Source organism: Castor canadensis, chromosome 17 (genome assembly GCF_047511655.1).
Source record: "Castor canadensis chromosome 17, mCasCan1.hap1v2, whole genome shotgun sequence".
Lineage (NCBI taxonomy): Eukaryota > Metazoa > Chordata > Mammalia > Rodentia > Castoridae > Castor > Castor canadensis.
Window position 1 is genome coordinate 59,252,817 of NC_133402.1, and position 13,723 is coordinate 59,266,539.

General features: G+C 43.1%; 1 protein-coding gene across 3 annotated transcripts in view; it reads right to left on the reverse strand.

Annotated features, from left to right (window-relative positions):
- The window catches only part of Cep70 (centrosomal protein 70), a 52,909-nt gene extending 43,997 nt beyond the window's left edge, over positions 1-8,912 (reverse strand). For all 3 annotated transcript variants that reach the window (XM_074059179.1, XM_074059180.1, XM_074059178.1), the window contains exons 1-3: positions 8,826-8,912; positions 7,083-7,185; positions 2,296-2,418 (exon numbers count right to left, since the gene is read on the reverse strand). In XM_074059179.1, the coding sequence (XP_073915280.1) occupies positions 2,296-2,418; positions 7,083-7,124 (165 nt within the window). In that variant the 5' untranslated portion in view covers positions 7,125-7,185; positions 8,826-8,912. The remainder of the gene's footprint in view (positions 1-2,295; positions 2,419-7,082; positions 7,186-8,825) is intronic.
- Between the last annotated feature and the right edge of the window lie 4,811 nt (positions 8,913-13,723).

Here is a 13,723-nt window from a genome sequence, read left to right on the forward strand (position 1 = left end):
AATTAAAACAAACAAACAAACATAACCGGCTGGCTAGGGCCAATAATTTGAAGTTACTTACAGAACGGAGTAGGTTTGGAGAACAGATCCTAGTAGAATCACCTGGGAAGACAATCTCAAGTCTTGTATTTCTCATTCTAAATATGTGTTTACATCCTAATTTTGAGAATTAAACCCTAACACTTTATATTCACAATAAGAGGAAATAACAAAGGCTGGGTGCTGGTGCCTCACACCTGTAATTCTAGCTACTCAGGAGGCAGAGATCAGGAGTATCACAGTTCAAAGTCAGCCTAGGCACATAGTTCATGAGACAATATCTTGAAAAACCCTTCACAAAACAATATGGCTGGTGGGGTGGCTTAAGGTGAAGGCCCTGAGTTCAAGCCCTAGTACCACAAAATAAATAAATAAGAGAAAAATAACAGGGACATGGAGATTAGAAATAGGGGTGATTTCTTAAAAGAACACATTTAGGGGCCAGGGGTGTAGCTTAGTGTAACAGATGCTTATTGGCTCATGTAAGGGCCTGGGTTCAATCTCCAGACTAAAAACAGAGACCAACCAGCCAAAAAACAGATTACGAAACTACTAAAACATGTATTTAAATGTGGCATTTGTTTGGGGTGGTGGGTGGTGCTGGGGATTAAACCCAGCACCTCAGCTCTTCCACTGAACTGTACACCCCAGTCCTATAATCCGTTCTTTTTTGGTTGATTGGTTTTGGTATTTTCTGACAAGGACTCGCAATATAGCCCATGCTAACCTGGAACTGTCAATCCTTCTGCCTCAGCTTCCAGTGGAGCAAGGAGTATGGGCATGTACCACTGCTCTGCTCCAGTCCTTTTTAGTGCAAGTATAATGGCCAATTTTGAAATCAGTATGTGAGGGCTCTGGATGTTTAAGTTGTTCATGTATATTTGTAGAAAGGGTATGTGAATCAATTGTTTTTTTTCCTCCGGCACTGGGGATTGAACTCAGGGCTTTGAGCATGCTAGACAAGTGCTCTACTACTTGAGCCATGCCCCCAGTCCTTTTGCCTGGGCTGGCCTAGAACCACATTCTTCCTATTTCCACTTCCCAAGCAGATGAGATTATAGGCATGTGCTGTATGTCCAGCCCCCAATCAATGCTTACATGCTTGAAAAATATGACATGCAATAGTTTTTTGTTAGTGGTATAATGTATAATAATTTAAAGATTAATAATTTGGACAATACACAAAGTACAAATAAAGGTATCATTCTCCACATTTGAAGCTCTCAGACATTAAAGAATGTAGGAGCTGAGAAAGGGAAGAAACTACCTTATGGCTCTCTGACAGCATTGTGACTCATAGCTTAATCAATCTTTTCCCCCCTTCTTTTATTTTTTATATACTTCTCTCTCACACACTGATTTTCTGCCACTTATGCCTTCAGCCTACTGACCACAGAGCTCAACTATTTGATGGATATAGAACTAAAATTACCACTGATGTCCTAAAAGGAGCCAAAAGCTCTGTGGGGGTCTCAATGGATATCCACCGTAACTCATTAAAAAAACCAAATGCTCCTACTTAACAAGGGCCCATGTTTTGAATAAACAAATTTTACCTATTATTACCTGATACCTCTTGTTTCTTAAGAGAAACAATAAAGTAACTGTTTATAAATTCTGAAAAATAGCAGGGAATGGCATTTTCCAAAATGGAGTGTTCATCAAAGTAGGGTTAAAGAAGAAAATGCTGCATGCTAACTCCTCCATTTGGAGAGTGGTAAGATTGTCAAGTCTTAAGAGTAATAAAGCCATTTAACAGTCTTTAACTCAGAACTCCCCAAAATTATTTGACCAAAGAATCTTTTTTTCCCCCAGTACTGAGTTTTGAACTCAAGCCCCTGAGCTTGCTAGGCAGGCACTCTACCACTTGAGCCATTTATTCAGCCCTTTTGATTCAACTATTATTATTATTTAGATAAGGTCTCACTTTTTGCCTGGCTGGCATGAAACTGAGATCACCCTACTTACAAGCCTGTCATGTAGCTCATGGGATCACAGACACATTTCACCATGCCAGGCTTATTGATTGACATGGGGTCTTGCTAACTTTTTGCCTGGGCTGGCCTCAAACTGAGATTCTCCTGATCTCTGCCTTCCAAAAAGTTTGGGGTTCTTTTGTTTTTATCTTTTATTTTTTGAGGCATGTCTCCAGCCCCCCTCAAAGAATCTTTTTTAAAGTCAAATGTTTTACATTTGTAGATCTAACATCCTTTGACACATTTTGAGAAGCAATGACTTAAAATATTTCAAGTTTACCTGTTTTTCAAACTTGAGTCTGTCTGAAAATTGACTGGACTCCTGACATTTAGAGGTTGCCGGAGACATGGTTTCTTTAGAATCAGAAGAAGTAGAGACTGGCAATAAAAAAATTTGAGCTCCCTAAATTAAAAAGAAAGAAAAAATACAATAGAAGTTAAAGGAAATTATATTTCACAGAATCCACTACTCTTGCAGGGCAAACTAGCCCATTCTTGTGTTAAAACTATATGACAACCTAGGTAAGTGACCATATAATTTATTTGGTCCTCCTCTAGAAATAAAACATTCTAGAGATTTACACATATACAGAATGACAGAAGGAACTATTTGTTTTATCTAGATAATGTGGAGAAGATGTGACATGAACAAACTCCTATCTTTTGGAAGCTATTACCCAAAATTCTCAAAGACCTGTGTCTAACTCACAGTTCCAGGTCAGTCTAACAGTTCACTGGACCCCAGGGATAAAGGGGTGGCACTTTATCAGGCAGTCGTTATTCCTAAGCAGATCAGAAGCCAGCAACAAAGGACTCAAATTGGCAGAACCATGAAAGTTTATATTTAGAGTATTTTATCATCGCTTACTCTTGTTCTCTAAGACTCTGCCATCCTAGAGGCAAGTACTTCCTTGGTTTCTTTGATATACACATTTAACCCTCCTTCCCAGAAGAAAAATCACACACATTCATTATGATCGTCAAGTTTTAGAACTTGAGGGGGGCCTTGGAACCTGCTTAATACAAAAATCTTTAACTGTTCATAGCTGGCAGGACAGAGTGAAGGAAGATTAACAATTCAGAAGGCTGGTTGCAGGGAGACACAGAAAAGAGTGGCAATTATCATAAGGAGCCTCACAGCAACCATGCTGCCGAGCAGGCCAATGTGTGAGGACAGAGACTGCTTTGGTTCCTTGACAGCCATGTCTGTGGACTTTAAAACTCACGAAGGTCAGGCAGGTAGAGCTGCTAATGAACTTATTATTGGAAAAAATAACCCATTTTTTTTCCCAGGAGGCATTTACTAATTCCAAAGCAGAGTTGGGAAAATGAGTACTAAAAGCGAAAGCCACTCCAACTTAAAGCTGGGACCTAGAAGGGTCAAATTCCCAGTGTAAGGATGAACCAGAAGTAAAGCGGCTCTCCCATTAATCTGGAACCTGGCTTCCCCTCTTCTGGACTGTTTCAGTACCTCGCAAAGGTACTGGATAAAAGTACTTCCCAGAAGTACTACCTAGCAGAAGCAACTGAAACCCTCTCCAAGAAAGGCATCAGTCATAACCACAATGTTTCAACCACAACATCTAGCCAAAGATAGTCAAGGCATTCAGGAAATAAGACACAAGAACAGAAGAAACTTTTTTAAAACGACTGACCTACATAGACAGATTTCTGATATTGTAATTTTTAAGCATACACCATAAAACAATTATATTTAATAAGAAAAAATTTGATTGGCCTGGAGTTCAAGCCCCAGTACCACAAAGAAAAAAAATTTTTGAAACGGTGTCTCACTGTGCAGCACAGGGTCCAGCCTCAGCCTCCCACATGACGGGATTATAGGCATGTGCATATAGTTATTATATGTTGCCATATTTTCTTATGAACTGACTTAATCGAGTAGAGATGCAACATCTCCTCAGTTGATACCTCAGAATTGAGTATGTTTGTGACTTAAAAATATAACCTCAGGCTGGGGTGTGGCTCAAGGGTAGAGCAACTACCTAGAAAATGCAAGGCCCTGAGTTCAAACTCCAGTATAGAGGGGAAAAAAAAAAAAACTTCTTGAAAAGATTTTTCTAACTGGGTAAGCTCAAGCCTGTAATCCTACTTGCTTGGGAGGCTTAGATCAGGAGGATCACAGCTTGAGGCCAGCCCAGGCAAATAATTTGCAAGATTCCATCTCCAAAATAACCAGAGCAAAATGGACTAGAGGCATAGCTCGAGTGGTAGAGCACCTGCCTTGCAAACTTAAAGCCCTGAGTTCAAGCCTCAGTCCCACTGAAAACAAACCCCAGATTTTTCTCAGGGGCTTTGGGTATAGCTCAATGATAGAGTAAGGGAAGAGGCAGCATCCGGGCCTCCTGATTGTTGCTGCTGAAGATGTAGTTTTAAAAAGAAAATCCAAAATAAGAATAAGCTCACTTTACCTAGGTATGTTGGCACACACCTGTAATCCCAGTGCTTGGGAGGCTGGGGCTAGAGGATTGCAAATTCAATGCCAGCCTGGCCTACATAGTGGGATGCTATCTGTCTGAAGCTCAAAAAATTTAAAAGGGTAGTAAATCATATAACGTGAGCATATTTTAAGACATCTTTTTGCTCAATGTCATATAAAACAAGTCATAAGATTAAATAATTTTAACTTTACACAATTAAAAGATAATGCAGTCAATAATCCAAAACATACGGAGAAAAATCACTTAGTTTGAATGTTGGTAATGCATAGGATTTGTGTCTAAAGCACACCTAGAATGCTTTGAAGTTACGGGTGTCAGAAAGTCTCCAACTTGTTACAGGTCAGGCTTATTATGGACATTTTGCTCCCATAAGTTCTTTTTCTTTTCGGCAATACTGAGGTCCAATAAAGGATTCTCCTGAATGGTCTTTTGCCTACTTGTGATCTTGACCATGTGTAGACTGGACTGAGCTGGTTGCATAAAGGACAGACAAAACCCTGCAGTTTCCAGCAATAGCTACAGCAGTAAGCAGTGAGGCTGATGAGCTCCAGCAAGCAACCAAGAGCTAAGGGCCCCAACACCCAAAATTCAGAGCTTTACAACACCATGAAGTAGCCAGGAGTTCCAGACAGCAACCAAGGTCAGCAACTACAAGAAGCAAAGACTGCTAAAGATGGCAGAAGTGTCGAGAGGTGAGAGAGCAGACTGTAAGCCCTGGTCACTAGAGGAATTCCAGAGAGTCACTAAGAATTAAAGAGCCAAGGCTCAAGGACTGTAACTCTATCTGCTGGACTAAGCCCAGAGCAATAAGCCTCCAGCTTTGAAAGCTGGAGCCACAAGCCTCTCGTCCTCAGGGCTTAGAGCTAAAGCCTCTGGGTTAGGGAAGACAGCTTGTAGGTATCTGGACCTCAACCCAAGGGAGCTACTTCTCGCCTCTCCGCAATTTCTATCCAGATAGATCAAAAGAACCCACAGCCAGCAATTTCTGAAAGTCTTGCCAAACACAACTCAGAGAACTGCCAAAAGGAATCCAGTCTTGAATCCAGCTAACAATGTGCAGGAATTATAGAGGGCAGAGAAACACTGAACTGTACATGAGGTAGCAATCAGCAAAATTCAGACTATAGGAAATACATAGGTTGTATTATTAGGTATAGGTAGGAATGAGGAAATGCCCAAAGCTACTTCCTTCCAGGGGCAGAATAATAAAACCCTAACAGCCTATAGCTCACCAATAACTGACCACCCCTGAACTAAAGATCAGCCTAACAGCCCACACCTGGAATGGATGATTAAGAAACGGCCCTATATCCTCTTTGTAGGGTCCACTCCCCATGTCAAGGTTAAACCAGGAAGGACAAAGATGACCAATGCGCATGCTTATGTCTTCCTACACCTGGGCAGCCCATTCACAGTAGCCAAACCACTTGGGGAGGACCCTCAGTTTTGTGACATTCAGTAACTCCATCCTGTTGGGTAAGACCCCAACCCCTGGCGGCTTCCAGGCACATTTGGCATTATCCAACCGCCTGTCTTCCCACTTTGAGGTGGCCTGTCCATTTAGGCGCTGGCTTTATCCAACTTGCCTGCCTCATAGCTCAAGGTACACTTATGTTTTGCTAATAAATCACTCTTTACTATTTTCTACTCTTCGTGGTTCTTTTGCTGCACCTAGGGTAGCTCCCTAATCTTGGACACTGTAAACAAGAACCGAGGAGACATCTGGAACTCCTGGTAACAAAATGACCAGGATCTCAATCACATGTATTGTAAGGAAAAGAAAGGGATGGAAAGAAAAACCTACAGATTTAAAAAGTTTAAAATATTTTGATGGACAAGACTAATTATGGTGCATGAGAATACATTTATAGCTGGGCACTGGTGGCTCATGCCTATAATCCTAGCAACTCAGGAGGTAGAATCAAAAGGATCATTGTTCAAAGCCAGCCCAGGGAAATAGTTGGAGAGACCCTATCTCGAAAACACCCAACAAAGAAAAGGGCTGGCAAAGTGGCTCAAGGTGTAGACCCTGAGTTGAGGCCCCACCACTGCAAAATAAATAAATAAGAGTATACATTTATAGTAAAACTTTTTAAAAACAGAAATGATTACTGTAAAAGGAGAATGCCAACAGGACACTTGAGTTGAAATTAGAATAGGGCAATAGATAGCTTAATTCATTAAGTTACATAACTGGTAGGTGAAGGCTTTTGTTCTATTTCATAAAAATATTTTTCCAAAGTAAAGGAAATCCTAATCAAAAGAAAGCTGGTGTACTACTGCAACCAGACTGCCCAGGCATTCTACCACATGATAGGACAGCACTAATCTCTCTGTGCTTCAATTTCCTCATCAAAAACTGAGGATAATAAAAGCACTTAGCTTACAGAGTTACTGTGAAGAGTAGAAGAGTTAATATAGAAAGAACATAGAGCAGTGCCTGGCACATGGCAGCACAGAGTGGCGATTAGAGTTGGTGACCAGCCACTGTGTTGTCTTACTTAACCTCTGAGTTTCAATTTCCTTATCAGGAGAGCAAAAGGAAATACATGTATCTAGTATACATTCAGTAACCGTTATTTAGGGTCATCTGTCGCATCAGACATACCTCAGTCATAGTATATTCCTCTTGCACGTTACACCTGGTCATTCAAGTTGATCTCAATGAAATGATCACCCAAAGAGCCTCATGTCCAAAACTGGATCTTCATCTAGGTTTCAAAAAGATACAAAATCTTGAAATGTTCAACCTGTGAGAATGGTCTTGTGTTATTCCCAGAGCAGGGATGCGTGCTACTGATAGCTGCTGAACTGCAGAAGTGCTAACGGCTCCCAAGCTGAAGACAGCATGCCTCCTTCCTTCCCTTCCCTCAGCATTCCTCTCCCTGCTTTGTTGAAATCTTTTCTGAATATCCAGATCATTGTTTTTGATTTGTGGCCTCAAAGATAGGGTGTATCCTTGTTCATAAAGGCACTAAGATGAAGCACTCTCAGAGACAGACACAAACTATCACTGAACACACAAACAAAGGCAGGAAGAAAACTACTCACCTGCACCTGTGATCGAGCCCTCCTTTTCACAGTTCTGTTCTGTAACCTCTGAAATGATTCTCAAGAGAATCAAAATCTGTAAGCTTTCTCAAAACTATGTATTTCAAAATACTGCAATAAATTAATGTGATGCTTTCAAAGTCTCCATTCTCCGTTAATGTCAATATGCAAGTAATACCCAGCAGCCTTTTTCCCACATCAGGCTGTTACAGAACACATATTTGGAACTTTTAAACTCACAGGGAGAGAACAAATGCTTCCCAGGACCAAGGCAAAAACTGTTCCTTTAATCAGTGTCGTCACACATCTAAAGTAAGACGTGGGAGTAGGGGGAAATCACACCAAAATCTGTAAGTTTTCTCAAAAGTATATGCTTCAAATTACAATAAATAAACACAAACGTTTTCCAAGTTCCTATTCTGTCAATGCAAAAACTCTGTTTCAAAAATATGGCATCTTGCTGTTAAATGTGTCTAAGAAAGGAATGAATCCACCACAAATAAAGCAAGGGAGTTAATGACTGGATGTCATCTCAAGCAAATCATTCTGCTCCCGGAGCATTTACTTAAAAGGACTGCATTGAAGCCAAAACTGCCGGGAAAGGTGCAAGCTAGCTCTCCCATCCGCAAAAGGTGGGCATGGGTGGTTCGAGTCTACTTACAACATCCCCAGTTTAAAAAAAAAAAAAACCCTCAGGCAGAGGATACCCATATTGATGGGTAATGAGTGCAGGGTTAAAGAGCACGAATACAAGAAAGTTGCCCGTGCAAACCCTTTCTGATCGGTCTCTACATTGGAGGTCTTGGCCTTCTGACATTTTTCACATTACAAGAATCAAAGCAACCCCGCCTCAAAGTCAGAGAGCCCCCGGGAGCCAGGTGTCCCCATTTTGCCAGGAGGGACACCTGACGCTGCAACCAGAGCGGGCCAGCCCCGCGGACTCGCGGACGCTAATCACCGCACCTGCGCCTCTCCCCAAACCCAGTCGGAGCCAGGAATGACTGGCAGCTTCAGCGGAGCCTCCTTTCACCCTCACAATCACCACGGAAGGCCAGACTGCCAGCCTTATTAACCAGATAAAGAAGCGCAGGCGTTCTCCGCACAAAGCCGGGGGAGCCGGCGTGCCCGAGCCCCAAACCTCCACACGGGGATTCTTCATCAGCGCGAACTGGTCCCAGGCGGCTCCCCCGGGGACCCCGACTCGGGTCAGTCTGACACCCGAGGCCCAGGTGAGGCCAAGTCTGGGCGTACGCCAAGAAAAGGCCCTGCCGCCACCTCCAGCGACCAAAGCGCCACTCACCTTCCTCAGCCGCGGACTTCCACCAGCAGCCGGCCCAGCCCGGCTCGGCTCGGCCCGGCCCCCCGCCCCGCCACCTGGGGTCCCGCCTCCTCGACCGTTGCCACGAGGGAGGCGGACCAATCGAGCCCGAGAACGTCATCGGCCCGCCCCCCTGCCCTGCCCTCGGCCGGCGCGAGCGACTCTCTCTGGCTACCTGGGAAACCTGGGTCTGCGCCCAGCCCTCCAATTGGCTCCGCTTCTGGGGGCGGGGCTTAGCGCCAACGTAGAAATGCGTCTGTTGTGCTACGGTCGGCGCGCTGGTTCCCCCTTGCACTTCCAGCGCACGCTTGGTTCCTGGGTGCTCTGTCACAGAGGCGGCGCCTCGTTTAGCCGAAAGATCCGAAATACAAATTTGTGGCTACGTGGTCAGCACAGACTACCCTCCCACGCCATGACTATGAGTTGTTGGGGGACCGGTCACCGCTGTATGGGCAGGCATTTGGAGGACCCGCAATAAATGTTCGCTGATACCATTTCACCCTCCCAAGTCATCATTTTCCAAATGTCTACAAAGTGTAAGGCCCTATTATGGGGCTCCAGAAATGCTGAAATGCCTGATTGAAGATCTCCAACAAAGATGCAATATGATAGGCCTGATCGGAAAAGGGGGTGCGGGCAGCACAAGGGGAAGTTGTCGCTTAAGTCCTCCCAGGCCAGTGGGGTTCAAGCCTGGCTGCACATTCGAATCATTTGAGTAGCTTTGAAAACTTTTTTTTGGAGGGGGGAGGCTGGTTAGGGATGGGCTTTGCACAAGCTAGCCAACACTCACTCTTCCACTGAGTGTTACTTTTGTGTGTGTGTGTGTGGGACTGGCGTTTGAATTCAGGTCTTCACACTTGAAAACCGCAGGTGCTGTAGTACTTGAGCCACACCTCCAGTCCATTTTGCTTTGGTTATTTTGGAGATGGGAGTTTCCCAAACTATTTGTCCAGGCTGGCCTCAAACTTCAATCCTCCTGATCTCAGCCTCCCAAGCAGCTAGGATTATAGACACGAGGCCTGGAGCTTTGAAAACTTGATATACAGGGCCCTGGCCACTTAAGTCGGAATCTCTGGGGTGGGGCGTAGGTGTCCAGTGTTTGTAAGGCTTACCAGTCTCCCTCCAAGAAGAACTCCAATTCTAGAGTCATATTTAAGAATGATTCTGAAGTGTGAATAAGAGTTCCCCAACAATACAAGGGGGAAAGATGGAGAAAACTTGTCCAAATCAGGTAAGATAATTCCAAAGCACTTTAGTACATAGCCTCACAAGTACTCAGTAAACCTTACTATTTTAAATTTTATTTTTGTTGTGATTACACCCAGGCCCGTTTGGTACACCTCATATATCTGCCCTTCTAAAAACCATAAACCTAACTCCCAAAGCATTTACAAATATAATGTAACTTACCAAAGGCTTCCTGAGAAATCAGTGTATTGCATCATGGGAAAGGCAGAGAGAGAAAGGCCTTAGGAAGTGTGCTAAGGCGCTGAGACTTTATCCAGGAGGAGACAGGTAACCACTAACAAGTTATCAAAGGGCATATACCATGGAGTGATTTCTGTTTTGACATCTTCAGTTTTCTTACACCCTGGTATAAAGGTTTTTAAAAAATGGTTCCACACTGCACAAGTAATATTGTTACTTTTTTTATTCCACAAAAGGAAATGAGCTAAATCTTCTATTCCTCAGTTTTAATAAATTTTGACTCTAAAACTAAAGTCCTTGTCCACCATTTTCAAAAACCCACAGGAGGTTAACTGAACCAGAAATTGAAAGGTAAAATGTACCTCTGCATACCTGAAGGGAAGGCCCCAAGTCTTGGGGATCTACCACTGCCATTGCATCTTTGGCCACCAGGTGTTGCTATTGACAACATACCTTTTCCTGTTGGTCAAATGGTCTGTGGAAACGCAAGTCCCACAAGGAACAACAGTATCTACCACTGAGGACATCAACCAAGATGTCTCTCAGCAGGAGGTTCACAGGCTTATTACTTTCCAGCCAATATTCAGCCTTCTTTCAGGCAGGTGGGGCCACTATGAGTTTGAATTATCTGCCCCCTGCAAACATCCTCACCCTACTCCCAGCCTCTGCCCTCTCCATACCTGGTTATTCATGCTAACAATGGCCGGCAAGTTTTCATTTTTAAACTTTCAAAACACAAGCAATTTCACTGCTTTTTCCGGGACCACAGGGTGACTTTCCCACTCTTCAGATTGTGGCTGCCCTAACTATGATCAAGAGGCCAAACATGTTTCAGTTAGGGTCATTTTGGATGAAAGTAATCAAAAACCTGATCTAAACTGTCTTCTTAAGCAACAAAGAATTTGATTGTCTCACATAACAGGAAGCTCCGAGGCAGGGAGACTTTGTGACTGGCTAATTCAGTGGTTCAATAAGTTACCAAGGACCCAGTTGTATTTGCCTGTGCTCTGCTGTAAACATAGTAGGCTTTGGATTCATGCGAAAATGACTTTACTGCTGTTTACTAGGGTCAACTGAGATCACAAACTTACTTTTCAACTAGAAACCTTTCCTTCTGTTTTTTTGAGTCAGGTCAGAAGGGCACACCCTGCCTCTTGACCAGTAATTTCCTGAGAAATGTACAGAGGTTTTAAGACTAGGTTCCACAAGGAAAAGGGAGTAACCATAATTGTAACTGGTTTCCAAATTACTGACACCTCTTCCATGTACTATTAGCACAGGGTCAATAGTCATGGGGGACCAACGCCAGAAGGGCACATGGAAAATTTAAATCTCTGCACACCAGATGTCTATAAGACTGCTCCCTTTATTTTGCTCTCCATTCATGTTTTAAAACTAAGTTCAGAAAAACAATCCACTAATAACTCCCTTCTCAAAAGGAGGTCCCACGAAAACATAGACTGTAATGAAGGTGGTGTTTTGGGCTGCTCTCTTATATTAGTGGCATCTGTGGGTTTATGAGGTGTCACAGTGTCTGGGTACTCCTTGGGAAAGAAGGTAACAATCTGAGAGAACAAAGTCAAAGCTCACTCGGCCTGACTGAGTCGGTGTCATGCTTAAGTTCAATGCCTTTCTTGCTGTTTTGTTCAGTCATGATGTCTTTCCCAAACAGTCATGTCAGATAACAAGTGACAATTCCCACCTCAGATCTCCTGCACCCATAGAATAGGCAGTTGGAAAATGCAGCCCGAACTGGTATGCTCCTCCACTCCAGGTATACAAAAACTATACCCAGAAAGAAAACAATGGTACAGAACAAGTTAGCTCAGGAATCATGGACCACCTTGTCAAATCACTGTGCAGACTTCAGTGTATCTTGGGTGTGGGCCAAACTCAGTACTCAGAAGCCTAGAGAGCCCTCCGCCCAGAGGTTCCAGAGTTTTCTTCAAACAGAATACATCTCTAGAAACAGAACCTCTTATGGTAGAACTTTTCAAATCCCACAGGCCTAGCTCCACATCTAGGTCTCTGAAGGGCTTTGGGTCCCTTTGTAAAATAGAAGAAACAAAAGCACTGGGCTGTCATGAGAACTAGAAGCAGCACCGTGTAATACATTTGGTCTTGTAACAGCAGCTGGATTCCTCAAGTTTTGTAAGAAAATACAATCTTGCACTAAGCAGTACCTTTGAGCTGCTTCCCATCTAGGGTTTCATGGTCCTAGCCCAGAATTGGTTCTCAGAATTAAGGACTAGTAAAAGGAACTGAGGGAAGAATTAAGGGCTAAGAATCAGCTATCCTTGTCACATCTCTGGAAACTTCCACTCTGGGGCCTCCCTCCACCCCTTCCATGGCATTCTTTCAACAATAAATTATGGGAAACTCTCTGTTTTACAAGGAAAAGCAAATAACTAAGAAAAGATAAATATGAAGTCTTTGTCTTCAGAGAGTTTTCAGTACAGAGTAGCAAACAAATCAGTGCTCACTAACCAGAATGCTTGTAATAATTTGCTTAAAAATTCAGTCCTATGGCTTTGAAGATCAAAAAGTTATTTCCCTGTGATGTCTGAACTCTGCTTTCTCTCATAGACTGCACTTGCTTAGCACCTAGAGACTGCATCCACCCTCCCAACCCAAAAGCCTGACAATCCTTCTTTGCATTAGCATCAAGCTGCAGAAAGAAATTACACAATGGGGACTGGATGTCCCCTGTTTCTTAGTGTGTTCAGGCTGCTATAACAAAATACCTTAAATTCGATCATTTATAAACAACAAATTGATTGCTTACAATTCTGGCTGGGAAGTACAAAATTGAAGCACAAGCAAGATCAGGTCTGGTGAGGGCTTGTTTTTCTGTTTCAAGGACTGTGCCTTCTGGCTGTATCCTTATGAAACCAAGAGAAACCTCAATGAATTCTCTACACTTAACCCATGTCACCTGCGCCTAGTTACCTGCTTTTAATTAACTTTAAAAGTCACCAGTTTTAGCACTATAGATAATACCTCTGAAATCATGATGGTATGGGCTGAAGTTTGACCCGGCATACACCACCAACTGTTTCCGAACTTCCCTTTTCCATGTTTCATCCCATAAATATCTCCACCTCCTGCCTTCAGTGTGATAGTTAGTCTTCATTGTCAACTTGGCTGGATTGAGAGCTGCCTAGAGAATTGGCAAAGAACACCTCTGGGGGTGTCTGCAATGGTGTCATCAAAGACAGTTAGGTCCTGAGTGCTCTGACCTAATGAATGCATTAAGTCCTGGATGGATTCAGAAAACGATGGTATTACTGGGAGACAGTGAAGGGTAGGTGCACTGAGGTGCTGTGTCTTGCTATGAAGTTATGCCTTAAGCGAAACTCACATGAACAATTGCACACTAGGAAAGAGAATTTCAGGTGCTGCATGCCTTACAGGCTAAAATAGCTTTCCTTAAGAAATGCTATTTAAAGAAC